General features: G+C 41.4%; 1 protein-coding gene across 1 annotated transcript in view; it reads right to left on the bottom strand.

The window, feature by feature from the left end:
• The window catches only part of GPR107 (G protein-coupled receptor 107), a 40,710-nt gene extending 14,816 nt beyond the window's left edge, over positions 1-25,894 (bottom strand). The window contains exons 1-14 of the mRNA XM_074891553.1: positions 25,760-25,894; positions 20,509-20,634; positions 19,655-19,705; positions 19,317-19,405; positions 18,516-18,682; positions 16,680-16,714; positions 16,411-16,467; positions 15,481-15,591; positions 13,809-13,942; positions 12,807-12,882; positions 11,768-11,841; positions 11,072-11,189; positions 9,935-10,065; positions 8,070-8,113 (exon numbers count right to left, since the gene is read on the bottom strand). Of these exons, the coding sequence (XP_074747654.1) occupies positions 8,070-8,113; positions 9,935-10,065; positions 11,072-11,189; positions 11,768-11,841; positions 12,807-12,882; positions 13,809-13,942; positions 15,481-15,591; positions 16,411-16,467; positions 16,680-16,714; positions 18,516-18,682; positions 19,317-19,405; positions 19,655-19,705; positions 20,509-20,634; positions 25,760-25,870 (1,324 nt within the window). The 5' untranslated portion in view covers positions 25,871-25,894. The remainder of the gene's footprint in view (positions 1-8,069; positions 8,114-9,934; positions 10,066-11,071; positions 11,190-11,767; positions 11,842-12,806; positions 12,883-13,808; positions 13,943-15,480; positions 15,592-16,410; positions 16,468-16,679; positions 16,715-18,515; positions 18,683-19,316; positions 19,406-19,654; positions 19,706-20,508; positions 20,635-25,759) is intronic.
• Positions 25,895-26,903: the final 1,009 nt, after the last annotated feature.

The following is a 26,903-nucleotide window of genomic DNA, read 5'->3' as shown; positions in this document are numbered from 1 at the left end:
CAACAATATAGAACCTTCTTTTAATACTTACCTGTATGTAGTCAACTACTGTCACCTCAATCCTGCCAGAAGGGCCACGTGAGACTTGACAACACGTCCTAGAAAATTTATATCTTTTCTCAAGTACTTCCTGACCTGCTCTATGCCTTCAGCTGACCTGAGCAACTTCGAGGTAATTGCAGCTCTAGGAACCACTGCATCTTGTTGAACAGCAGAAGTATTTTAACATCTAAGTAGTATCCTCTATCATTCATGGCTCAGTCACAACTTACAAGTGAAACAGGAAGTCATACTGACTAGTTCTCATAGCAAATGTGTGCGTTTCAGTCACAAACTGTGTAAGCGAAGGCCCCAGGCTAACCTGTGCTTATTGGACAGATTTCATCAGCTCTTGAGGAACACAGCAGATATTCATGTGAACGAGCAGAGGTCACCAACAGATGGAAGAGCTGTCAACTCTGGTTTGAGAGTCAGGTTTTATAGGTGCAGCAGGATTACAAATACAGACTCCTGATGCTTTTGTGACAACAGCAGAGGCAAAGAGTCCAAGATATGTTGACAGCATACAGAGATGAAATTTAGAGCAAATGAACACAAGTTGACAGTTAGAAAAGTAGTGCCACCTATATACTGGTATTCCCTCCAAGCCCTCCTTATCATGTGCTTACACCTACACTCCCTCACAGAAATCATCCACTGCAAAAAGCTGATTTATTAAAGGTTGCATGTATTTGCACTTCATATTTCCTAGGTTCACAACAGCACAAAATACAGTATTATACATCAGGAAGAGGAGGGCTAACAGCTACCAAAGAACTGTTTCACTTCCTGTGACCAAAAAAAAAAAAAAAGCAGCTTTTCTTATGAAAAGGTAAATGTCAAATGCATCACCCAAAGTAAACTGTTCTGGGTTCCCACTACATAAGCTACAGTAAAGACAGCCAATGTTCTGTATAAACCTACTTTGTATAATCTAGAGATCAAGACTCACTTTGCAAAACTTACCTTTAGTGTTCCAGGAGAACCACTGAAAGCTATGGACACTTTGAGACAGATATAAACCCTCCTCCAGCAGACATACTATGACAACAGTACCTGATTTACACAAGGCATAAACTGACAGGTAGATAAAACTAAGCTAAGAGCAGTTTTGATTTAGTGCTGACTAGTGGTTTCTACACATTTCCAGATGGTATGTGTAACTTTTGACAGAGCACAGGGCATGTCAGTAAGAGAAAACAGAGCCAGAGCTCAAGAAGAAAAACGCAAACCTTATTTGTGAAGGAACACCAAGCTTGTTTCCATGCAACTAAAGCTCGTACTGTGCAACACTCATCTGACTGGTGGTCAGACAGGGCTGGCTTTGGGCAGGACTATGCTCATGGGGGCAATCTTACAGCACAGTCTGTCAGAGGAACACTTGCTCTCAGTTTTGGGAGGATGCTCCTTTCCAGACTGCAATATGAAACACCGAACATGGAATAGCATCTACTTCACAATACACAGTTCTGGACTCCAGAAAGCAATGCCCAAGCTCTAGACTGGCATCTGTAGAGTACCAGCAGTGAAGCACAGAGCACTTCACTGGGCAACAGATGGCAAGACTTGGAACTGTTAGAACAAGAATCTAACTAAATCCTTGGTAGCTAAATCAGCCCTGAGACATTGGCTTAGCTACTTCTCCCTCATTTCCATCCCTCACAAAAGCTAGTTTCCCCACATTTAAATAGCAAAAACTTATGGATTTTCATTGGTCTAGTGCTCTACCAGATAACCTAATGTTAAAAGCTTTTCATAACACAGTTGGAAAAAGATTAAAGCATGTAAATATGCAGGGCAAGTTCATTAAATCATGAAGCAGGGAAGCAATATTGTCTTATTTAAATTAGAGCTACATTAAGTGTGACCATGAAGATCTTGTGATTTACCACATACCGGTTTGTACACAGAAGGATCTATTTTGAACTCAACGCATTCATCTTCAAGAACTGCCACCAACTGGTGCAATGACAGGCCATGAGAATTACCAGGCTTTGTAGTTAAAGGAACACCAACTCAACAGCTGTGATTCAAACTGCCAGTCCATCAGTGCTTTACAGTCAACAACTGAGTGAGCTGGGGAGTCATTTCTGTTGGATTCATGCAGTGCATAAGAGGAAAGGACAGTGAAGCCAAAGATCTGGCTGCCAACTGAAGTGTCACAATGCCACCTCTCCCAGCTGACAGAGCACAGCTCAAGATCTCACTTACTCATCATGATAATCAATACCAAAGAGTCATGGGTTGGCACATCCCGATATCTAGAATGGCTGAGCGTGGGAAAGAAGGGTGAGGGAAGGTAAAAGAGACAACCACAGAAGGACTGAAGAGCCACCTCTGGAAGTTGGCTTGCTCATTTATCACAACTAGGTGCTCTCCTCTACCTGCCTCAACTTCAGGAATACTTCTCTCCACTAGGAGACACTAAAGTCAGTATTAATGCACGTCTACAAAATTCTGCCAGTTTTTTTAAACAGCTCAAAGTTACAGCACACACTGTTCTGGAGAAAGTCTAAAATCATCATTGCTTGGCATCAGCAGCCTGTGAATTGCTTTTTCACAGGCTGAATGTGCTCCAAGCAGTAACACTTGAGTCTTGTTATGCTGGACACTAAGACTTCAATTCACCTTCGCTTGGCAGTCCAGACACTGGCAGCAACACTTGCACGGAGAGAGGCGAGGCCAGCAGCTGTCGCTTACAACCTGAATCACTTGCAGCCCCAACCTGTAAAGCTGTGATAACACAGCAGCAATCACAGCATGCAGTAAAGGCTGGGTAAATTTATGTTTCGAGTATGATAACCATTCTTCAAGCAACAGTACTTAACTGCAGAGAAGGGGGGGCGGGGGGGGAAGTAGAGACTTTCTACCAAAGGTTTTACAAATGAATTCATACTTGCATTCCATCTCTTTCATAGAGTAATTAAAAAGATAAAAGCCATCCTCTAAGAAAGGTTTATAACATCTATACCTTGCTTCCCTCAGTTTCGCCTCTCTATCACCATTTACTTCAACAGCTTGTGCCTGCAATAGCCTGATCTGCATCAATTAAAACATAGCTACCACGGTATTTTGATAATCAGTCTCTCTGATTGCTCCCTGTGCTCATTTCAAATGCTAAGACAGCCTATAAGACTAAAAAGTCAGACCATCCACTACAGCCTTGCACACCATCAGACAATAGCTTTTTGATGAATAAATCTGACCTTTTTAGAATATGTATGCAATAACAATAAGAGGACTGCAGCTGAGGGCATAGGGAGCTCAAGTCCAGACAATATGGTACGCAAGGGCAAACTATAATGCATCTTAAGTGATCATGCTGAAGTACAGTTAAGAATATTTCTACAGTGCTTTGTGTGCTGTACTAACTCTGGTGCATTTGAGATGCAATCTGTGCCATTACCAAATAGTAAATGGAAGTTTTCTGTTCTCCCCCAGAATGAAGGCACGCATGTAGATCTAGACCTCAGAAAGCAACTCCAGGAGTAACTCTGAGGAGCATGGCCCTATAATCTCTACAGCACTCTGCTTAAAAGCATTCCTATGCTAGAAAGAGGTCAAGCAAACAGCTACAACTCTCAGTGTCACACAAGAGAAGGCAGCACAGACTAGTTAATCTTGAATATTCTGAAACGTATTAGCCATTTGGCACAAGAGTTGCCCACCCGGGTCAGAAGGAAGTCCAAAGTACAGGATATGCAATGTATCTCCAACACGTAATTGCTACATCAACCCTGACAGCTATCCAGGGTGCCTGGAAGTGGTACACTGGCACAGAATAGGCCTATTTCATTGCTCAACATTTCCCAGCTCATCAGTGTTATCCACTGAGGTCTTGACACTTAGATCACTAAGCTTTATCTCAAGGTTTGAGATGCCCATGTACTGCCTGGAACATGTTTACCCCTGCTCTACGCCCTCCTCCTCGCTGGAGAGCTGCGGAGGTGTTTTAGCACGGGTCTCCACAGAGCCATCGCCTCCAGCGTCTGCTGAGCTCAGCTAAGCAGAGGGTGTTCTGCACCACCCAGGAGCCTCTTTGTTCACAGCATTTTCATGGTACAGAAGCAGGAAGACACTGAATACAGCAAATGGTTTTTCCTGACATGGGGGCAAGCATGAGAGCATTAATCATCATTTGCCCACTGCACGGCACACAGGGAATGTTGCCTGGGAGCTACACGCTGCAACGTATTTCCCCTAATTCTGCTGCCAACTATGACATGCTGCATTGCTTCAGGAAAATTGCTAACCGTTCGTGATCAGACTGCACCGAGTTTCACATCTCTCGTCACACACACACACAGGTACAAGCAGAACAAAAACTGCAGTGGTGTTTCCAGCCCTCCATTCCTCCCTCAAACAACAGATGACATGATACACAAGAGTGAGTTATGAGACTTGAGAGGTCCAGTGACCAAGAACTTCCAAGTTTCAAACAAAAATAAGCAAGTTTACTGCAACATACTCCCTCTCTGCCTTTTCTCATGATACCTGTAAACAAGGTAGTGGTAGTTGAGCAGCTGTGCAGCACAAACAATTCTAGCTCAGTTTGCAAGGCTCATTTCCTTAAATCTGCAGATATTTGTTATGCAAATCTAGAAATGGACAGAGAGCACAGGCTCCCACCTGACAGAAGATACAGCGACAGACCAAAGAGCTGCAGCTATGCGCTTGCTTAAGTCTGGAGGTGGCGATTTTAAAAGGGCAAGAGAAAAGCTTCTAAAAATGGGATGTCTACACCCACTGCTGTGCAAGGTAAGAAGCCTGTGTAGGTCAGATATTTTGCTTTAAAGATCACCTTCAAGGGTGATCAGCTCAAAGTCAGCTGTATCACTGTACCATGCCTATTCTTCACTAACAATCCACAGCATCTGTGCATATAAGGCCTCCCAGGATAACTATGGCTTTAGACCCATTCCTCTAGCTTTCCCACTCTAGAAAATCATCTTTAAAAAAAAATCAAGTTTAAATGACCATTAGCTAGTGACTCCAAATCATTGCTGGTAAAAAAAAAGCCTTCTTAATAACTGTACATTGCTAATACAAAGGCCTACGGCAGGCACAGTTGTAACAGACTCAAAGACTGGTAGTCCAACCAGCCTTCTGCTTCATTTCTAGTCTAGTCACGCTGCAGTCATGGCTGCACTTGACCCAAGGGAGTGCTATCTAATAAACAGGTTGTGAAGTAGCTGGAAAAGGACAAGACAGACAGACAGTCAGGAAACACCACTGGGATAACAAGCCGTGAAGTCCTAGAGTTGTTAGTTCCAAAACATACAAGGAAGCAAAAATTACCTTAGATCTTTCTCACCAGCCGGAAGGTGACCAGAAAACTCAGCACCAAGAAAAACAGCTATTGAATTTATAGCATATAATTCCCCAAGACACTCTACAAGTTAATGAAGTCTGTGTGAGAGAATAGGAAAAGCAGCCTTTGAGGTAATAGTAGACAATAAATCCTAGCAAGCAATAGGCAGTCCAACCAGAACTGTCTGCACAAGATTCAGTCAGCTCTAACCACAAGACAGGCAGTGCAGCAGTTAAACTGCTTAGGAAAGGATTCAGTATTTTTCATCACTTCAGGAGAAAACTATCTTCATCTGTGGAAAAAAAATGCTGGTGATTTTAGAGTTAACGCTGGTCCTATTTTTCTCATGAGAAGCTAAGACACTGTGCAGCACCTCTGCAGAACAGGACCTCCAAGGGAAGCCTACAGAGTTAAGAGCATGTGGTTCTAGACAAAACTATATAGGTCTAATATGAATGGTTTTACCTTATTACAGTGCAACCATATCACTTTTGGTTTTCTCAACCAGGCACACTAGTAGCACGACATCGTTAGGCAACATTCTGCTTCTGGCATCACATTGCCATTCTCTTGCTCCCCATGGGCTCCTATCAACAGCCTCTAAATACTCTAATCCCATCGTATTTCACAAGTGAGTCCCAGCACTGTGGCCATCCTGGTCACAATCTGGTGCCCGTTTCCTCTGAAATTTTTTTCCCTTAGCTTCTTTTATTACTAGTGTAGCACAACACAGCTGCTATGTTTCTCTCAACACACAATTATTGAATTTGCAGGATCGGCACAACCAGATGGTAACATCAGTAGGTAAAGTGTGGTAGCAGCAGTAGGTGATCCACAAGCAACATTCAAGATAAAGAGTGCCATTACCTGTGGAGAACACCACAAAAAGAAATAGGACTAAAGACAGTCCTTAGGGACTATTGTGCCTAGTACTGACTAGCTATAAAGACACAACCAGTTTTTTCCAGATCACCATTTTCTTTTCCCTCTATTATACACTAGAGCTCATCCTTCAGAACTGCTTGGTTTTACTCAGATCCAGATTCCACCCATCGCGATGATGACTGGACAGGTCCAGCCTTTATGCTGAACATCCTTGATGTTGGCCACTTCTCTCCCTCACTCAATGTCAAGCAAACTCCATAGCACCATCTTGTGATAAGAACCATTAAGTGCAAGGTAGGCACGGGGTGATCACCTGAGGGCCACACAGATCTAGAGGTTTTGTGTCTCAGTTTCACGCACTAGCTGCTGAGTGCTCAGTATAGGAACAGTCACAGACTGCGCTGCCACCCAGCAGTTCCGCCTTAGTTACAGGAAAGCTGACCTATTTGCAGTCACACACGGTGGCTTCAGCTAAGAACCAGGCCTTACATACATGAAGTCCTTAGTTCAGAAGGGACTGCTTCAAGGAGTATCTAAATTTAAGCAGACTTTAACAGTAAGAATACTCCAGAACATATGCTCACTGGGCAAGGTAAAACAAATTAACCAGTGAATGTCACTAAACCCATGTGAACACACTGATGAGAAAGCTACCCTAATAACATTCATGTTACATTATCAACACTAACCTCTTTCACATTGGTTTATATTAGAAATTAATATTTTCCCCCCCTTTAGGTTTGGGTTTTTTCCTCTGTGTGTGTATGGTTGTTTGGTTTTTTTAAACAGCTTGGAATCTCAAAGAAAAAAAAAGATGGGCTCATCTTAAGTATTGTTTCAGTCTAACAGATGGCAAGACAAGACCTAATCTGTGGTCTGCAGAGCTGAGTTCAGCACCCAGCTTTACACTTCACCTACTAGACTAGAGGCAATCTGCACTGAAATGCAAGTGTCTCCATGGAAGCAAGGAAATGGCTGGAAGACATACCCAGACCTAAGAGGCCATCTGCAGAAGGGAGAGACAGGAGTTAAGGGATAAGACTGTTGGCAACGTCCTTTCAGCCCAAAGGACCTTCCGCAAATCCAGCTTTCAAGAAGAGTAAGCCATCAAATGACAGAATATTGAAATGGCTGCCTGCTTCCAAGGAAGCCAGCACTATGCTCCGTGGCTTGCATCTGCAGCCAACTGAGGAACTAATGCAGAAGAAGTGAGTGGATAAGGCAGGAAAAGCACACACTACAGTAGATATATTTGGGTTGGCTTTCCATCCATCATCTCATTTTCACTGCTACAATAGACATAACTCAACTTCACACAAGCAGTCCTTTAAGCTGCTATACAAACATGGACAAGGCACGAACTGGGTTACATCGAATGCCAATTTATGGACAATTTCATAATGAGGTTTGTTTGCCTCTATTCTGGCAGGAACAGGTTTCTGCAAAAATCAAGATAAGGAAATAAGGGGGTCTATTTTGACTAATAGTCAGCAATTCTGAAATTTGTTTCTAGTTCTGCTTCTGAACACTTGAGTCTGAGAAAAGGCAGCAAATCCATCAAGATTTTCCTCTAGATGTCGTGTCTAGCTCAGAGCTGCGCAAGTACCAGAGAATGAGTTCCACGTATGAGTTCTGATAGTCAAAGCAACACGAAAAAAAGTAATTTTCCAAAAGTTATTCCCACAAACCCACTGAGGAAAAGCAGCAGTGTGACAATAACATAGTGTAGATTTATAGTTGTAGTTTACATACTTTAAATTAGCATCATGTGTTCGAAATTCTGGCATTATCTTATGGCATATAGCATAAAACAGAAAAGTTACAGATTACTTGCCTTTCCCATCTGTTGCTGAAGCCTCCTGTAAATGTCTTATTGACCTGAAAAATAAAATAGATTAGCTGTAATTTTTGCACTCCCTTTTTACTGCAGCCCTCTAGAACTCCAACAAGTTTCCTTAGCTCTTTATGGCTGAGCTACGTTCGTAATTAACTGTGCTTAGCACTGCATGTATTTCACTTCACCCCCATCTCCCCAGCTCAGGCAGTTAGTTCAAGTATCTGTATTTCCTTGTGATTAAGAAAGCCGATTGCTAAAGCCTACTTCAGCCTACAGAAAACTTTGTGGGAGGGAAGGAGCAGAGTGAGAAACTGGGGCATTTTCCAGAATAATGCTTTCCACTTGAACAATTAAACTGAGCTACTACTGAGACTAGTGCCAAGCATCTGGCATCTTACTGCTCTTTTAAGCCCTTTTCATTTAAATAGTTGATTACAGCTTACATGTCTACATAGGCAACTTATGTAACAGAAGCTACCCTGCAGGAATGTAAACCCAAGGGCCAAGTCTTAGTCACCTTGCTCGCATGAATCATCCCACCAGCTGCAGTGACACTACCCAGATGAAAAAGAGGCAGGATTTTGTGTCCTGGGCTCCACTGCCAGTTTGTGTCGGTGCCATGACAATGCAGGAAAACTGGTTGCACACTCTAAACAGTTACAGGGCAGTTCAGCCAAAAGCATTTGTTCTTCAGATACAGTTCCTTTATGGAAAGCAAGTTTGGTACCAGCATAGCACTTCATAGGACATATGGATTCTGGCATTAGGTATTAAGGGCTGTGACTGTCAAAGTCACCTTTAATGCAGGAAATCAGAGTTTCTCTACAATTAAGGCTAATGTTCCTGCACTTTTATTTGCCACACCCAAACGCTCTCACCTCAGAAGAGCTGCAGCATTTTAACAGGAATAGGGGAAGGGACAAATCTCCCAGCCTTGGCAGACGGCCACTAAGACCGTGTAGGGTTTTTCCCTTACACGGAAGATGACTGGGAAGGTAAGGACAGCTGAAACCCACCCTCACAGGCCAAGCTGAAGCTTACGCCCATCTACTGAGCAACATGGATGTGTGACTTTACACACATACATATACATTACAAAACAGTTCTCAAGCTCAGGAGTTAGATGCTCTAGAGTGATGACATGCTTACTAGACAGACATTTATATTCACTCTGCATTTCAGAATATACTGGAGATGCTGGAGAAAAATAAGAATATTCTGTGTTTACTAAGCAAGGAGCCAGAAGCTCCTCCTTTAAATCCATCTGTTTATTCAATTAAGATTAATTTAGAAGATAAATGTTCTAACTGGCAAGAAGCAACAATAGTGTTTAACTGAATTATCTGTGTTTTGGCTGAGTTTTATATAACCAACATTATTCCTTGCCAAGTAGAGTGGAAGGAAGGGCAGGGAAATGCTCCCTGTGGGATTATTTCTTCTAAACAGTCAAGTAAAAATGCAGCTACTCTGGTCGAAGGCAGCACTGATCTTAGACAGCACTATTGTTTTAGAATTTAGCAGCCTAGTTTCCAACCTAAGGCAGTAAAGCAAAACCCTGTTTCTCTATATAAGAATCAGCACGTCTGCAAAATTCCAAGTTTCAAAAGCATCTAGTCTGCAATGTGCTGGCCACACTTAAATCGCCACCCACCTTACCTTATCCCCAAAACAAGTATCTTCCGCAACACAAGACTGAAGTGTTAAGACTGACAGTTTAAAAAAAGTAACAGAACATTTGACTCCAAAGGACTGACATTTTTTTGCTTTGGCAGTATCTTTAGCTCTAATCAGCAGTCAATACCCATTAGTTCAGAAACTGCTCAAACTATCATAGAAACCACACAACACATGCAGTGACTCACCATACCACTGGAAATAGGATGGCTCCACAACATAGCAAGTCCACCAGGAAAAGGATTTCTTTCCACAGTCCATATTCAGTTGTGCCCTCTTCTGTTGACTCTATGATGATGTACGCCACATTTGCCAGTACCTACAGGACAAAATATGCTTAATGGTTTCAGAAGCTTTCCAAGGAGGTACTAGATGTGGGCTACCAATTCAGCAAAAGCTGTCCTATGGTTACAGAAAGAGCCCATTCAGTAACATCAACAATTCTTCTGCAGCTGTATGTCAAGAAAGTCACACGTTCAGCAGCATCTTCACAGGATTTACAGAAATAAAACTAACTGGAACTTATTTCTGCTGGCATTCAGAAAGTAGTCCTTTTTGTTATATACTATGCTGAATCTACTGTATTAGCAGAGATAAAAATAGCAAAATTATAAAAATACAGAAACAGGACTTCACATACAGACAAATAGCAAACAGTTTAAATGCATTATTCTAAATTAAACCAATAATTCAGACTGGTCATCGACTATGTTTTGTACTCCATACCTGAGCTCTAGAAGAGCCTCAGACACTAACTATATACTTCTGGTTTTGCAGCTGGGTAAGGGATTCTGTCTGGAAAGGCAGAAAAGCTGTTCTATCTACAACAAATAGAAGTGCTGCCTTCCTATTTTCTTCAGTTCCTAGAGCAGGAGACAAGCACTGATCGCTTCAAACACACTGGGAAAATTTCCCTCAGACCCAATGAATCTACAAGTCTCTGTTTTCTCCTTATTTTTTTTTTTCTTAAGCCCGTTCAGCAAGCATTTCAGAAATGAAAACTTTCATTTACCTTCTCTGCTTAACAGTTTAGTGCTGTTTTGCAGCCCAAGGTTTGTCCCAGCATGAATACACCTACTCTATAGCTAGTTGTTCATTTGCTGATGCTATTTGATTATCATTACCTCATACTCAGTATAGGGAGAAGTGGGGAAAATTACAGAAGTAACTTCTGGCCCAGGATATTCCAGCTCAATTGAAATTGTAACCAATAGGCTTATACAAGCAGTAACTACATGGTATTTTTGTGCAGAATTCAGTCTTTTACACTCTCCACAAGCAGCTCTCCCACAAGATAGTAAGTATTGACAGAGCTCAGTCCTCACCTGAAGTGGGATGACAATCATGAAAATTTTTTTGTCTTTATCCGACAGGATGTGTTTAATGAAAGCCCAGCCTGTGCCAATAAGGGCAATAGTGATGAACAGAAGAGCACCCTTCAGTCTGAAAGAGAAACAGATACTGCAGTGAGAGACTTTATCACACTTCCTCTTCTGCCCAGGTTCTCTCCTACAGTCAGCAAAGCCACAAACCCAAACAAATGCCTTGCTATTCATAATTTTGGCAAGTGCTTATCCTACAACAGTGAAGCAGATGTACTTGCTTACAACTGTGTATCACATAGCAATATTACACTTCATTCACAATTGTCAATATACACAGTCTTTTCCTGGGGGAGTCATCCATTCACCACAGTGAACAGGAGAAAACACTGGCAGCTGTACCCTCTTACCATTCACACCAAGAGCAAATTAGATACTTGAATATTAGTATGAACAAAGAAAAGCAAAGCATTTCTCCTTTTACTCCTCCACCCAGATAAGTACCAATTCTCTGCAGCTGCTCTCTATAAGTAGAGCTTTCCCCTTCACACAGGGCTGATTGTTGTCCTGTCATTCAGGCTGTAGTACCAAAGAATCAGCAATTTTCCAGTTTGCTCAGGAGGGAGGGAGGTGGGCAGCCCCCCAGGGAATTCAGTTTCATTGTCTGAATCTATCACATCAATCTTCTGACATACTTACAGGTGAGTGATGTAATAAACAACAGCCCAGCCTTCAATAGGAAACCCCTGAGAAGAAATGTAGTGATAGTCGATCTGGAAGCAGAAAATACAGTATGTATTACAAGCTGCTCATCAGCACCCCGCCCATGTCTATAAAATAGGTCTGCTTGACAGCCACTTCAAGATTCATTTTCCAATCAGCGGGTACAAACTCAGCTCTGCTATATCTTAGAGAACACTCCCTCCCAACGTGTTCAGCAACAATGACGTCATTTCCATTTGCCGTATTTCCTAAGTGTTAGTGGATATATCTCATGCAATCTACATCCTTCCCACACTTAACTATAGATAAACAACTGCATTTGTAACCTATTTATTCATTCCTTGTTCAAGTTCAGTTGCATTAGGTTACTACAGGCTTTCTAATTTCAGTGGAAACCAGATTCATTAGACCCCAAAAACGTTTGTAGCAGTTATCCTATCATGAACGTGAAGGTGAAAATCACAGCTGGCACAAACATTGAAGGATTAAATGCTTCTCATTACCTTTGTTTATGAAATCTTTCCAGTAGAAAGGCAAAGTCAACACAATTCAGCAGGGACTTTATGTATTGAAAGTGTTAAAGCTTATAATGTTAGGTCTGTTACAGTACACCATAATACTTCATCTAAAGTAGTGCCCTTGAATTTTACAAACATTCATCAAGGGTTCCATTTATTAACATTTATTGCAAGCTGTGTAGCCAAAGCAGCACCACAGCTCAAATTTTCAGGCCAGCCACAGATGGCCAAAACATTAGGATTCACGGAACTCATTCAACCCTCATATACGCTTGCTGCTTCACCACTTCAGGCCACGATCTCAAGTCAGAATTTGCTGATGAAAACTGAATCACTTCCACCAAACAGCTGCAGTTCAGTTCCAGTGCTTCAATATGAAAGACACTTCTCTCTCTCTCCCATTCTCCCCCCTCAAAGCAGATTTCTCTAACAGCATGCTCTGGATCCATGTTTCTACTTCCTAGCTAAACAACTTCAGGCAGAGACATCATCCGTACCGCGTGGAAGACTAAGGACAGAGATTTTGTGAAAGGCAGGGCTGCCATTAGCCAGTGAATCTTAAAGACATCATTTCTGGGAAGAAAAAAAAAAAAAGAAGGAAGAGCATCAATTAAAAGTCAGCAGTAAAAATTTCAGTTCCCAAGGGTATTCCTTTAAAACCTACAAATGTCAAACAGTAACTCCCAGGCTGAGCTGATTACCAGTGTAAAAGGATACCCTTTAATGCTGCAGCCCAGGTTTTTGCAACATCCTGAACATTTCAACTACATGTTCTACAGCTCTGATTTTTAATACTTGGTTTAATTAAAAACAGTAATTCACAGGAACATCTTGCATATATAGACCATAACTGTTAGAAAATTTGCTAAACCTGATTCAAACGTGTTACATCACCCTCCACCTCCAAGTCACTACACCACATCACCAAGTGAACTCCAGACTACCAAATAACCTGATTACCAAGTGAACTTCAGACTAAGCCAAAGGTAAAGCCAAGATGGAATAATAGGTGCTCCTGGCTTCTGTTGCTATGCTTTAAATATTAAGAAGCACGGTTTTCAATTAGGAATTCCTACCACTTTCAACTATAATCAAAATGTTTATGCTCTCCACTGCCGTAAGCTGCCATTCCCCACATGAAAAAAAATTGATCATGTTTTTCTTGTTATTTATTTTCAAATGGCATTCACCTTTTGTCATAAACTACAGGAATTTCCTGTTTATTTGTTGCCACAATATATTTTAATATGCACACTACACAAAGAATTTCTTAACGTAAGACTAGATAACTTTAGAACAACAGTCTGCAAAAATTATACTGACGGAAGCAGCTGTTTTCAACTATAAACTGTATGTACTGGGAATACAATATTGAGTCAAATCTGGAGTTTCAAGTGATTAATCTGACTGTGAATTGGTCATTAAGAGAAGGAATAAAAAAATAAAAGTCAAACAAGATAGGCCTATACTTGTCACTGACACCAAGCTGATCCGCTTACCTGCGTTTACGAAGTATGTGAATCCATGCAGTCCCAGACAGGAAGAAAAAGATAGCCATGGAAATGTAAAGTTTTGGCAGTGGGATCTCACCCGCTGAGAGGTAGCTTTCAGGATTCTTCTCCGTAATTTCTATCTGAATATTAAAGGTGCATTATGTGTACAGTTGAAAACACATTTTGTTAAAGCACTGAGTTAACAATTACAGTTCACAATCAAATTTGTGCAGTTAAAAGCAGCTTTTCTGAAGCGGTGACTGTTATGACTCTTAAAGAAAAAAATAAAAGCAACTCTTCATCCCCAAGAATCTCAGAACATTTTGCAAAATTACACCCACATAATTTCCTTGAAAAGCAGAAGACGACAGAGGTTCCTTCCAATGCTTCAATTATGCAATGTAATTCAGAAAGGCAAAGTAATTTTCCCAAAGAATAGTTGTTCTCTATACCAAACTTCATAGAGTTTGCCCACCTTTGATTCAGAAACAGTATCTACAACCTTGCATAAACAAGCAGGTTTTTTAGCACAGTCCCGATTTTAGGTGTGGGGAGAGTCATACACAGCTGAAAAACTCACTCTTAGGTTTACTACAGTGGATTTCTTCACCTGCCAAGAGAAAGGAAGCACTCTGCTGCAAGCCTATTACCCTGTGACTGAGAAAACAGAAGCTTTAACATCCTATTTATGCCCCTAAACAACTTGGTTATATGTGCTAGGACTTTATTAAAATAACATATCACAACTAGTTTGCAGTACTGAAACTGTTCTGCATCTCTAAATACAACCAAGCAGGTTAGTTATGCTGGTTTTCTTCTCCTTCCAACTTCTTCAGTGGGTCAAAGCAACAAACAGCAATTCAACAACTTGGTTTCTAAACATACAACTTCAGAAGCAGTTTTAAAGTAGTCTAGTCTGAGTTAGGGCTGCTAAGTTTTATCACCTACGTGCTCCCGTGCTTTTCCCTTGCTGTAGCATCAGCACAACCATGTAAAAAGCAGTTCAGGGGTCTGACCTGGCTGAGCATTACCTCAGTCAGTGAAGGATTCATTACAGAACAGTTTTGTTACATACACCAGCGTGGATGCCAGCATGAGCACAAGAAAGAGAAAAAAGGGAAAGCCTGAGCTGTGATAATGCACTCTGGCTTAAAAGAGCATAGGACTGAACCCTTGGATGTTAAAGGAGATAAGACATTTCCTATAACATATTGCCTTTAAGATGTGCATCTAACACTGTAAAAACGCATCTTTAATTAGGCCAGAAAAAGCAAAACCACTGAAATCACGAATACCAACAATTTAGATTGCAGCAACAGCCTTAATATCTTTAATTGTGTAAAGAAAAAAAAGGTGATTTTTGAGCACAGCAAAACACGAACAGCTGTTTTAGCTCCCATCTCATTACAGCATCTAGTCACAACTGTGTAGACTGAACCCAGCCCACACGCAGCCTCCAGATTTCCAGACATTTCCCCAAAACTAGTATTTTAGTTCTTCTTACTGTAGTTGCTTCCTTCAGGAATGGCACTACAAAGATTAAATGCACAACTCTGAATCACTTCCCACCCCATCTATACACTCTGTACAGTGTGTGCCTGGTACACAAGTTAGAATTGGAAGCTGTATGTTTCAGTCTAAGTGAATGAGTTAATTATAATTTAGAAGCTATACTCACATCGAGACTGAATAGCCGCTGATCATTGGTCGGCCCATCACTGCCAACACATTTATGGAAATAAAGGCTGTAGAGACCTTCTTGATTATCAGAGCTGATGTTAAAAAAAAACTGAAAACAAGGAATAAGATAGTCAGTATTCTTCTCATTAACAGGGTTGCCCTGGTAAGAAGCCATCTCTACTGAAGCAGGAAAAATGTCACTCCTTTAGGGTCAAGCTGGCTCCTTTCAGCAAGCATACTGTTCTGAGGACACGAGCACACCTGCAACTTTCAACAGAATTCCAGATGCAAAATCACTGCACCTATCTATGATTATGCACTCTGGTAATCGAAGACCTTTAGGTATCAGTGTTCAACTTACTTCATGACAGAGAAAACATAACAAGAGGTGTCATATATTTAATGTGGTGAAGCTTAAAATTTGGATCATACTTGCTCTAAAGCATAAGCAGCTAGTCTGTTTCTCCCCCAACTGTACAAATCATGATAGCTATGGAAATAAGATTTGTGTCATAATAGACTATAAAATGTGTTTGGTTTATAGTAACCAACAACCACAAGTGAATCAGGTGCTGAAACAAAGCATTAATCTGGTTTCATACAGAATATCTTCCTCTTAGGTGAGTCAGTCAGGTCATAGCTATTTGTTGTTAGAAATCTGTATGCACTAGTTACACCACCGTAAACTTTACTGTGCTGAGGCTCACAGACTAAGATACTGAGAACTGCATCATACCAAAGACAGTTTAAAACAGCTGCCACACCTTATGAAGAAAGAGATTTCCAGCACTTATTCTTAACAAGAGTCCACTCAAAAACTTACTGAGCTATCAGAGAGGCATCTACACCAGACTTTTACTTTTCACAGAGTAGTACAGTGAAGGAACTGTCTGCACACATTAAGACTAGACACTGACAGACACCCTACCTGAAATGAGAAAGTTCCTCTGTCATTGTGAACAGGATGTTCTTGTTCTACTATGCTCTGGGAAAAGGAAAAGAGACTATTAGATTTATTTTTTTAAGCAGATAATTATGACATTTGGCTACATCATCCAGACAATCAAAACTGCATTCTGTACATTTACAGTGGAAGGTGAGAGCAACAGAAAATAACACTCTCCACTTTCTGGCTATGCTTATACTGGAATATTCCCCTGGGTTCTTTCTGAAACAGAACAGCAGATAGTTTCTTACCTGGGAGGATGTTGTACTTCGTTTGGACTTCTTATCTAGAGATAAAAATATTAATAGTACATTTAGAGTGTTTGCATTTAGACATCCTCACAGACTACCACCTTTTGCACATTGCCAATACCTTACTCAAGTCTTCCTACACTCGCCTGTGTGGCAGTTGCCTAAATAATCATTAACAGAGATTCATTCCCAGTCCCTCCTTACTCTCCCAGGACTCTTCCTACAGCTAGCATTCATTCTGAATGCATCCTCAAACGCTGGGATAGGCTTCTCTACTATTATGCCTTCTACAAAAGCCTACCCAAGAAGTCCTTCCAACCCCTCCAATTACAGTGATGCAGCAGGCAGGTGACCTATACCAGATGCAGGCTACAGCCTTGTTTCATACAGTATACAGCTATGACTTTTAATGTTCTGATTGAGTACTGTTAATCTTGCTGACTGATCTTAATCCGGACATTACTATAGGGCCTGACAAACATACAGAAGTCCTATTTAGCTCTTGGGAAGGAAAAAGTTCTCAGCTCTCTACTAAGCAAGGCCCCAGTAAAAACGCAAACAAACAAAAACCAAACAAAACCCAAAAGCATAGGTGATCTGCCAAGTAAATATCTGTTCTGAATTTGAGAAACTTAAATTGGCAGGAGACTTCAATAGAGCGGCATGTCAAATTCACAGTTTCATTCCACTCCTACAAGAAGCTTTTCAAACATAAGGTCATCCTATTCTACCAGGAAGTAAGAGTTCAACACTTAAGCTTTGCTTTCGGCTTCCACACCTCACTGCACTGTCAATGTACATGCCACACTTTTCAATGTGAGGAAAAAGCAAGACTAGAGCTGTCAGATCAATTCTCTTCAGCACCATCCAGCTTTAGTTCTTGACTTGTTAGAACAGCTGTGCAAAGTTTTCAACGATATCAAAGCTTGTGAACTTGACATGCCAAGACAGACTCAGACTACTTCAGATCAGACTGCTGAGTAGTCTGATCTGAAGTCTTCCAGGAAGGGATAACGAACTGTCTAGAGCTAATCCCATCAGAGCTGAGATTACAAAATTGTTTCGTCTGCTGGCCTGGAAGTCAGAGAAAGATTTGTGCCTCCAAGAAAGATTACTGGTATAGTCAGTTTTCCATCCCATAGCTTCTAAGTGACAGACTAGATTTCAACTCTGTAGATACATACAAACTCATACAAACATTGACTGGAAAGGACCTGTGGAAGTATTTATCCAGCTTCTGACTCAAACCATGCCCAGTGTCAACACTGTATCACATTGGCCCTGGTTAGTCAAGTGTTTGTTTAGTTCCAGTGTTTCAAACCTCAAAGGATGGAGGTTCTACAGCTTCCACAAATGATCTACTACAATACTGGAATACCTACGTAGGAAAGCCTTATTTTCCCTCCCAACTTCCAATCTGAGACACCCAAGACTTAGTAAGGGGGAACAGCCACAGGTTGCATTGTGTGCCACTACCAAGAATAGCTTGGCATCACTGTCCTTCTAACCTTTCTTCAACCAGTTGCTGGTGGCTACCAAATTCCCCCTTAGCCTTCTTTTTGCCAGACAACACAACCAAGTACCTCAACCCCTCCTCAGAGGTACTGTTGGTCTCCAACAGTCCTGCTGGGTCTCTGACGGAGCTGGTTAACACAAATCACTGAGCAGGACAGACTCCAGCCCAGCAGGCAGCTCTACACACAGGTTTGTTTACACAAGACTGTATCAAGTTCTAGCTGAAGCAGACCCCAGAATGTGACCACAACACCCTGCTGGATGCATATCAACACAGAACTAGCAGCAAGAGGTTGTATAGGTCAGGCTTAGCAGGCTTACCTTTGCTGTCTGTATTTTGGTTGGTCTTTGTAGGATTTTTACTAGAATCACTGCTCTGTTGGGAAGTTTTTAGCGGCTTTGTACTTAAGGCAGTAACATTTTCCTCAGACATGAATGAAATTTTAGGTAACAAAGAAGCAGCTTCTGCAGAGAACCGTACTTTCACACTAAATAAACAAAGAGTTTTTATACAAAATGAAAGCAAATCAACATTCATAAAGAGTCTGTCATAGCCTACATATATGTAGTAAAGGAAAAATCAACTTGTCTTGTTTTTTTTACCACAGAGAACAGGCAAGCCTGGCACTGAACTGATCACCATGGGAGAAGTCACACTACATTTACATCAAAACCAAGAGCAGCTGTAGAAAAATAAGTTTATTCAGTTTTGATAACCAGAGTCTCATTAGAAAGTACGTTTCCACAAAAACAGTTACAGTTGTTCTTGCAAAAGAAAGCAATGCATCCTTGAAGGTACTTCTATAAAATACATAAGACAAACAATAAAGTGGCTGAAAAAGTGACTCAAGACTTCAAGTTCATGCCTTCAGCACAATTAAGGTATGATTCTTTTGCCCCATGTCCCCTTATCCCTCCAACATACAGCAAGAATTCTTGGACCATTTTACATGACAATTTTTTTTTTTTTCTTCTCTCACCTCCCCTCAATTCTCATGTAACCCATTAAAAAATAAACTACATGCACAGCAGCTTTCCAAGCCCTCAAATAATTTTCACAAGTGTTATGTTAGCTTCAACTAGAGAAATAACTTCAAAATGCAGTGTACACTATTTACTCACACTTCAGTTTTGAAGTCCAGAAGTAAGATTACAACAGAGACATCTTGCTCTGGTTTCTTTTTCAAGATACAGTAATCCATTTCTTCATCCTGGTAATAGAAGCAAAACATCTTTGAAATGCCCCCCTGTTTACAAGAAATGGGACATGTTCCCCACCAGGTAGAGGTTATGACTCTTAGTTCAGCAAGCTGTAAAACTGAATAGCCCTTAACAACCTGCCCACATCTAAAGGCCCCCCTCCCGCCTTTTTTTTTTTTTAATTATTTCTTCTGACTATTCCTGCAGTAAGGTAGGACTGAGATAACCCCAGCTTAGAAAAGTAAGTTCGCATCTCTTACCAGGTAAGTGGAGAACCCATCATTCCTTGTTCGATCCAAACTGAACCCCACCTATGAGACAATTTAGAAGAATCTGTCAAATTAAAACAGCTCGGGTTCCCCTAAGTATCAGAAGCCAAACCACCACTGAAAGAGTCAAAGGTACTGCTCTCTAAATAAATTAACCTATGTTTAAGGAAGAATCCAAGTATTTTTCACATTATCTAATTAGACAGAAAAATTGTTCAAATATAATAAACCTGCTGCTTCATCCATATCCATCAAGAATAAAAGATATACCGATTCAACCCCAAACTAATCAGAGTACCTTCTGTCCCTGAACCTTTTAACTTATTTCAGTATTTTTCCATATATTCTTGAGGAAGACATTTAATACTTTTAGTAACAGAAGAGTAAGAACACAGGTGTGCTTTCTACCCTAGTATTTCAGTCTATTAAAGTCACTAATATAATGTGCTATATAGCATTTAATGTTAGAGTCCTCTAAAAATAAGACAGTCGCTGCTCTGGAAACCTACTGATATAATGATTACAAAATGCCTTGCAAAGTAACAGGACAACTGTGAAAACCTCACATCAGACGACTGCCTAGGAAACCTGTGTTCAATAGAGGCTATAGATGTGTGCATTGAGTTCAGTAGAGGATCCAATAAGTTAAAGTTTATCCTTAAAGCAGAACTGATAGAGGTCAAGGCTAAATCCCACAAATACATATCCTCATAAACGGCTCAGAGTGGGGAGCAAAGCCAAGAGCACCACCAGGTAGGATCTGACACCTCACATAAGTTAAGGCATTCAGGGCAATGGCAATTCACAGGGAGCTCAATACAGTAATTGGACTCAAAGTAACTTACTGATAAGCTACTCTTGTCATCAGAGCCCACCGGTGGCTTTAATGAAAGGTTGCTGACATTGACTTTCATGAAACCATCCTTGAAGAAGCCAAAGGTATTCAGGTGTACTTTCTGCCTCACATCATCCTGTAAGAAAGGAAAGTGAGTTTACAAATCACATACACAGTCGTCTACAGCAGCAAATAGGAAGAAGGGTGACAGAGACAGACACAAATATTCATGCACAACATCTATCTGATCATACCAAATGCAAATTTCTTTAGGATACGTTCAGACATAAACAATTTCACTGGAATCGACCAACTCTTCCAATAACCTGAAGACTAAGAACTTGAAATGTGTCTTTGCTAATTACCTGGCTATAAGACTGAGAAATATGCAAGGAAAAGGTCTGGAAGAAATTAAATACCTGGCATCACTGATTATTGCTAGGAAAATATTGCTAGGAAAAAAAAATACTGTACACAAATCAAGACAACTATTGTTTGAACACTAGCTACTGCCATTGCAACAGACTGAAGAGGAATTAGTTGACTATAGTGATCTTACCTAACCGAGAGCTGGGTTTTGGCCAAGTGTTTAATAAGTATCACAGTGTACTGTCATCCCATCAGATCTCCTATGTTAGGCAGGGTCACTGTTTGGACAGGCAAACACCTAACACACTGGAAAACGATGTGTATGGTATAGATAAGAATATTTCTTGTGTAGTCCCATTCCTACAAGTGATTTTTAGCAAGGCCTTGCATCTGATAAGTAGGATAAATACAGAAAACTGGGTATGTGGGTTCAAACGGAATCACTTGGCTTAGTTTCTCTAACAGGAGAACTCCAGTCCCCTCCTCTGCTTCCAGTCTTAGCTGCAGACCAGTTCACTTCCTCTCAGTCTGTCAAGGAAACTGTAGAAATTGTTCCTTTTCCATGCCTTGCTCAGCTAATAAGTGTTCAAGTACAGTGGGCATGTTTTTTTAAATAAGGAGGTCATGAAGGACTTTACATGAAAAGTAGTAAACATTACACACAGTTGCCCCATCAGATGAGGAAAGGTCCTATCCCTGTCACCTTGCATTCACAAATCAATAAATAGATATGCAGTTGGACCCTCAACCCTACAGGATCATTAATTCAACAAAAAGCAGAAACAGAGCCACAAAAATTAAAAAGAAAGTTTAAAATGTGATTTAAACCACTTCTACAAGTTGTCACTAAAAATAAGAAAATTGTTTCTTCTTTCTGTTTCTTCTAGGAAAAGACAATCATTGCAGAATACTCTAAGCAGAGAAGTCACCTGCTAACGCAAAACAAACTGTTCTGGACAAGGTACTGGAAGACTGAGCTAAGAAATATAGAAGCACAATACATTCTCTCTCTTTCTTTACTCCCAGTATTAATGTTGATATCTCTTTAACAGTCCTGACACATAAATATCACTCCCTGTAATAGCAGGACACTAATCCTGACGCAGCTAACTTGTAATCTATCTGTAACAAGATTGCTCTAATAGAATCAAGTTAACCTGGCAAATAACCAGATGGTTCCCTTAATGCTCAGAAGAGGAAAAAAGTTAGTGACACATGCCTCGCAGCAGATGCTTTGTTCAACAGAGCATTATAGCTGTGCTGTCTTTGGGTTCTAGGTCACTTAACAGGCTTGAACAAGAGCCCATCTGGTTCATTTAACACCGCTTTCAATATAATTTCCCAGTCAGACTGGAAGATGAATACTAGCTCTTCACATGGCACATCATGCGTATTTAACCACATCTGGACACATAAGCGTTTGGGTGACTGGGTAGAGGGGAATATGAAGGGGGATAGTGTCATCCAGCCACAAGGTGTTTTATGCCTTGTAAACATGACCAGAGACAGCTGCTTAATTCAGAGTACTTGCAAAAGCTGTTCAGTTCAACTTCAGTTTATTTACTCTGCTAGTTCATTAATATGTTCCACACCAACAAAAGATAATTAATACACACACACTTTCCTCTCTGATTTTATCTGTGTTGAGTGCTTAGAGTTTACAGATTTAGTTCACAAATCCTTCAGCTTTACGTGATCCCACACGCTCTGTCACCAGTTGCCACCAAGCAATTGCACGCGCTCTGAGAGCATCTACTGCTCCACATATTGACAGCTTAAAGATACTGGGTTACTAACAATTGCCTCACCTCTCACAGGAGGTTTAACAGGTTGGAAGAACCCAGCTTTTATTTATAATTAATCAGCTGCTGACTTCAGAAATGTTGAATTGTAAATTTACAACAAAGGTGTGAACCCATACAAGTGAACACTTAAGCAACTGAGTTGTTAGCATACACATTATTTTAATTTACATAGGATGCATTTAACGGTTAAGCCTGCCCCTTTGAGAAGAGATGATCTGGGACTAATGACCAAGAGGTTACAGTCCAACCAATACAGTAAGTTCTCAGCTTATTTCCATAAAAATCTTCCTGACTTCTTCCACTCCTCTAGGATAAAAATTGATCCTGCAACAGTTGAATAAGATTACATGAAAGTGGTATCCGAGATCCTGTAGCCTAGAACAGGCAGAAAAATATTCTTTAACATTTTGCCCAAAATCTAATTGGGATCACACAGTGGAAGTTTCATTAGAGTGCTTACCCTTATGTGGAAGAAATTTTATTATTGGTGTGAAACTAATAGCAAGACTTATAATTTGTGTAAGACTAAATGAATTGTTGTAAAAGGTATTTTCAACTTGAGCAACTGAAGTCTGAGACGTACCAACATTATAAGTCCACAAGCATTTACAAACAACCACTGAAAAATAACATCTTCCAAATAATAATTTAACATGAAACTTCAATCTTGACAATATCATAAAATAGGAGAGGTTTTACTTCCCTTTTGGGAGCCAGTTAATTGGAAAGATAACTCGCTTTAATCAGAAACTAACACCACAGCTGCTACACAGCGTTGTCAGTTCGATGGTTCCTCTTGAAACCTGTACGTTTGGCCGTTCGCTGCGTTAAACTTAACCACGTACCTGACAAAGGCCTTGTTTAGACCAACTTCCTCATTCTCTCAGCTTGCCATTGCATTATGCAAAACATAAAGCTTCAATATTATAGCATTCAACTTTTAAGACAACAAAAATCTTATCTTTGGTCAAGAGAAACATTCCAGCTACCAGCTACTTCTGGAAACCTCTGAAAGTTGTTTCCATCAGTCTTCTATAACTTCAATTTTTGCAGGTTTTTAACATATCCCATTAACCTAATAAAGCTAGTAACAATTGCTACTAAGGAAGAGAGTCTCCTTTGACGAGGCTAGTCTAACAGCAAGATTCAAACAAATAATTTTTCTAACTCTGAGGAAATAAATCATTTTGTATGCTTTAATAAAGATAAAAGGTTATTTTCAGAACAGGAAACTGCTCAGACTGTGGTTTGTTTTTCTGACAACAAGAAGAGTTTCACCTTAACATGCTAATTACAAAGATACAAGAACGAGGCTATTCTAACTTAAGCAATAACAGCTTGTTTGAGGAAACCTAATATCAAACACTCACACAAAGCTGCAGCCTCTAGCTTGGCACAGTGTCAAAGCACACTTACAAGCAAGGCGCCAAGGGCAAGAACACTAGAAGGGAAATTTCATTGTGAAAGGGTACAGTTATTGGAGCCTGATGTTTACAGATATGCTGTAAAACAGTGGCTGAAGTAGAAAGGGAGAGACTGCTCTAACAATAAAGCTCATGTTTATACAGGAGGTGGACAAAGGCATTAACACACTTCTACTTTCCATGGTGCTTGGTAGGTCAGTGTTGCAATTCACACAAAATACCTACAAAACTAAAACCATACCCCACTTTGACCATTAAAAAAAAAATAAAAATCAGCAAACACAGTTTAGTCATTGATCCAGGTGGTTAAGACACACCCTAATGGGAACTAGAAGCCATAACGTTTGCTGCTGAGAACATCTGCTTGAGGCCAGTTTGAAAGTTTTCTATGCAACAGAAGAGTACCAGCATAGGAAAAATTCTTCCAGCACTCAATTTTTGGTCACAAATTCCTCAAAACAATAATGTAACCAGCACAAACCTCCTAATTCATTGCTTCAGAGAAAAGTTTACTTTTCCTGAAGCAGAACAATATTGATACAGTTGCACATTAGACAACTACATAATCTGCACAATTCCCTACAAATAAGTTGTTAGTGTCCCCGTAGCATTCACTGTATCCCAAAGGCTGAAGGGGAGCTCCTGCAAAGTTTTGGCATTCTCCCTAAACTTCTACTAGAATGCAGTAATGCTGGTCCTAGTCATATACCACTTTATAAACTTTCTCCACTGTTTCTAATGGCAAAATATTGCATGTTGTTGACAACAAAAAATTAACAACATCATTCTGAAGATTTACAGAGCATTTCACGAACTATATAGAAGCCCTTAAAAAGCACCACACCAAATGCACAGTTCCTCTAACACCGAACAGCTGTGCAGCCTGTCATTTGAAACACAACAGACAACAGGACTCTGGAGCTACAGATCTTTGCCACAATCTGCACAACTTCCCATCAACGGCCCTGAATGACTAGCTTTTCGCAAATATAGTCACAGGATGAAACAACACTCTTTTCAACACTCACAACCAGCAGCCTATGAAACCAAACTAGAGAGCAGTCAGCATCAATGCTTTCTTCTACCTCTATTGATCACTTGATTACCACAAAGAAACTACATCTGGAAGGCCAGTAAGACAGCCACGCTGCCTTTCAGAGTCAAGCGACTGCTGATCAGGACAAGAAAACTATTGCAGAGTGCAGATTAAAAGCCAAAGCAACCCCAACCACCCTTCAAAAACCTCCCCTAAGCTCATGTTCAGCCCTGTTTTATCACACACAGCTTTCTACCTCGCTTTTAACAGGACACGCAGCACCTGCGCTTTCAAACCACCACGGTTCTGAGGCCCCTTCACACGTTTTCCCCACGATTAAGAAACAGACGGCCAAAAAAGCAGGGATGCGGGTTATAGGGATGCAGGGAGGAGAAAATAAACAGGAAAATCAGAACACAGCGGGGACCGGGAAGGCTGAAGCGTAGGGGAAGAGCTCAGAAAGAAACGAAGAAGAAAAAAGCCAAAGGCAGGAGGCAAGACAAAGCTGGAGGCGCGGGGAGGACAGCCCCGGCCCGCGGGAGGCAGACAGGGCCAGGCCGGCCCCGCCGCTCCCCTCAGGCGACCCAGAGAGCGAGTCAGCAGGGACGAAGGCGGCGCAGACCTTACTTTGAGGGTGAGATGATGGACGCGGGCACCGGCCGGGCCCACCCAGAGCAGCACCAACCCCAGCACGACCGCGGCCCGCAACAGCGCAGCCCCAGCGCCGCGGGCCGCCATGTTTATTCCAGCATCAGCATCCTCTTCCCGCGCCACTTCCGGGGTCAAAGGGCGGGGCGGGGCACGTGACCGCGGCGGGGCGGGGCGGGGCTGCCGCTCACGGCCGTCCCCGCTGGGTGTCCCCTGTCACAGACGCTCGTCTCCTGTCATCAAGGGGTTTGTGGCTTCACGGCCTTTTTCTCTCCCTCTAGGGCCTTTTCGGGCTCTGCCGGGCTGCCTCCCGCCCGGATGCTGCCCTCCGGGTTGGTCCGGGCCCCTCAGTAAGGGCCATGACAGTGGCCGGGGACCTGTGGTGGGCAACCTCCTGGCTGGTGGCCCCGCTGCTCTCACAGGGGGGACACTGGGCAAAGGGAACCCCCTGACCCTTCCCCAGACCGGCCTCTGTACTTAGCCAGGCCCTGGTTTGGGGTGAGGTGACACGGAGCTGCTCTGCCCGCAGAAAAAGGCCAGAGCTCTTCCTGCCTCAGCCCTCAGCCACACAGCACAGTTCGTAGGGAGGTTTCGGGTTGGTGCTTCCAGCTCAGCCGTGGATCAGCCAGCAGGTTTCAGCTTCTTCTTGGGAGTTATGGTGAGAGCAGATGTCTGAGTATGAAGTAGCCCAAACTGCTGAAAAACTGCCTCTCTGTCTAAAGCAGGGTTTAGAGTATTAATTTTAAGTATCACCAAAGAAATATGTAACAAACCAAAGGGCTTTCTGCTTTCTTACTGAATTATTTTTGCAGCTATTGAACTATTTGAAACTGGTAGCTGTAGTCCCACTTAAAAGTGAAATGATAAGCAGATTGGGCTTGGCTTCCATGACTTCTTTGTTGCTCAAAGTGAGAGTAAGACAAGAAGCAAAATGAGCATGAATAGTGGCAATTAAAATGGCTTTTAGACCGACACATTGCTAAAAAAATAATTGAAAGACTATGCAAAGGGAAGCCATCAATGTATATGAATGTTAATTCTTCAGTGAGGAGTCCTGCGCTGTCAGCTCTTGGCACTCAAACATTCTGATCTTCCCTTTCAGTGTATGGAGTAACAGCTGTGC

Source organism: Strix uralensis, chromosome 21, assembly GCF_047716275.1.
Source record: "Strix uralensis isolate ZFMK-TIS-50842 chromosome 21, bStrUra1, whole genome shotgun sequence".
NCBI classification, from domain to species: Eukaryota; Metazoa; Chordata; class Aves; order Strigiformes; family Strigidae; genus Strix; species Strix uralensis.
The sequence above is the reverse complement of the archived record's forward strand: the minus strand, read 5'-3'. Positions and strand labels throughout refer to the sequence as shown.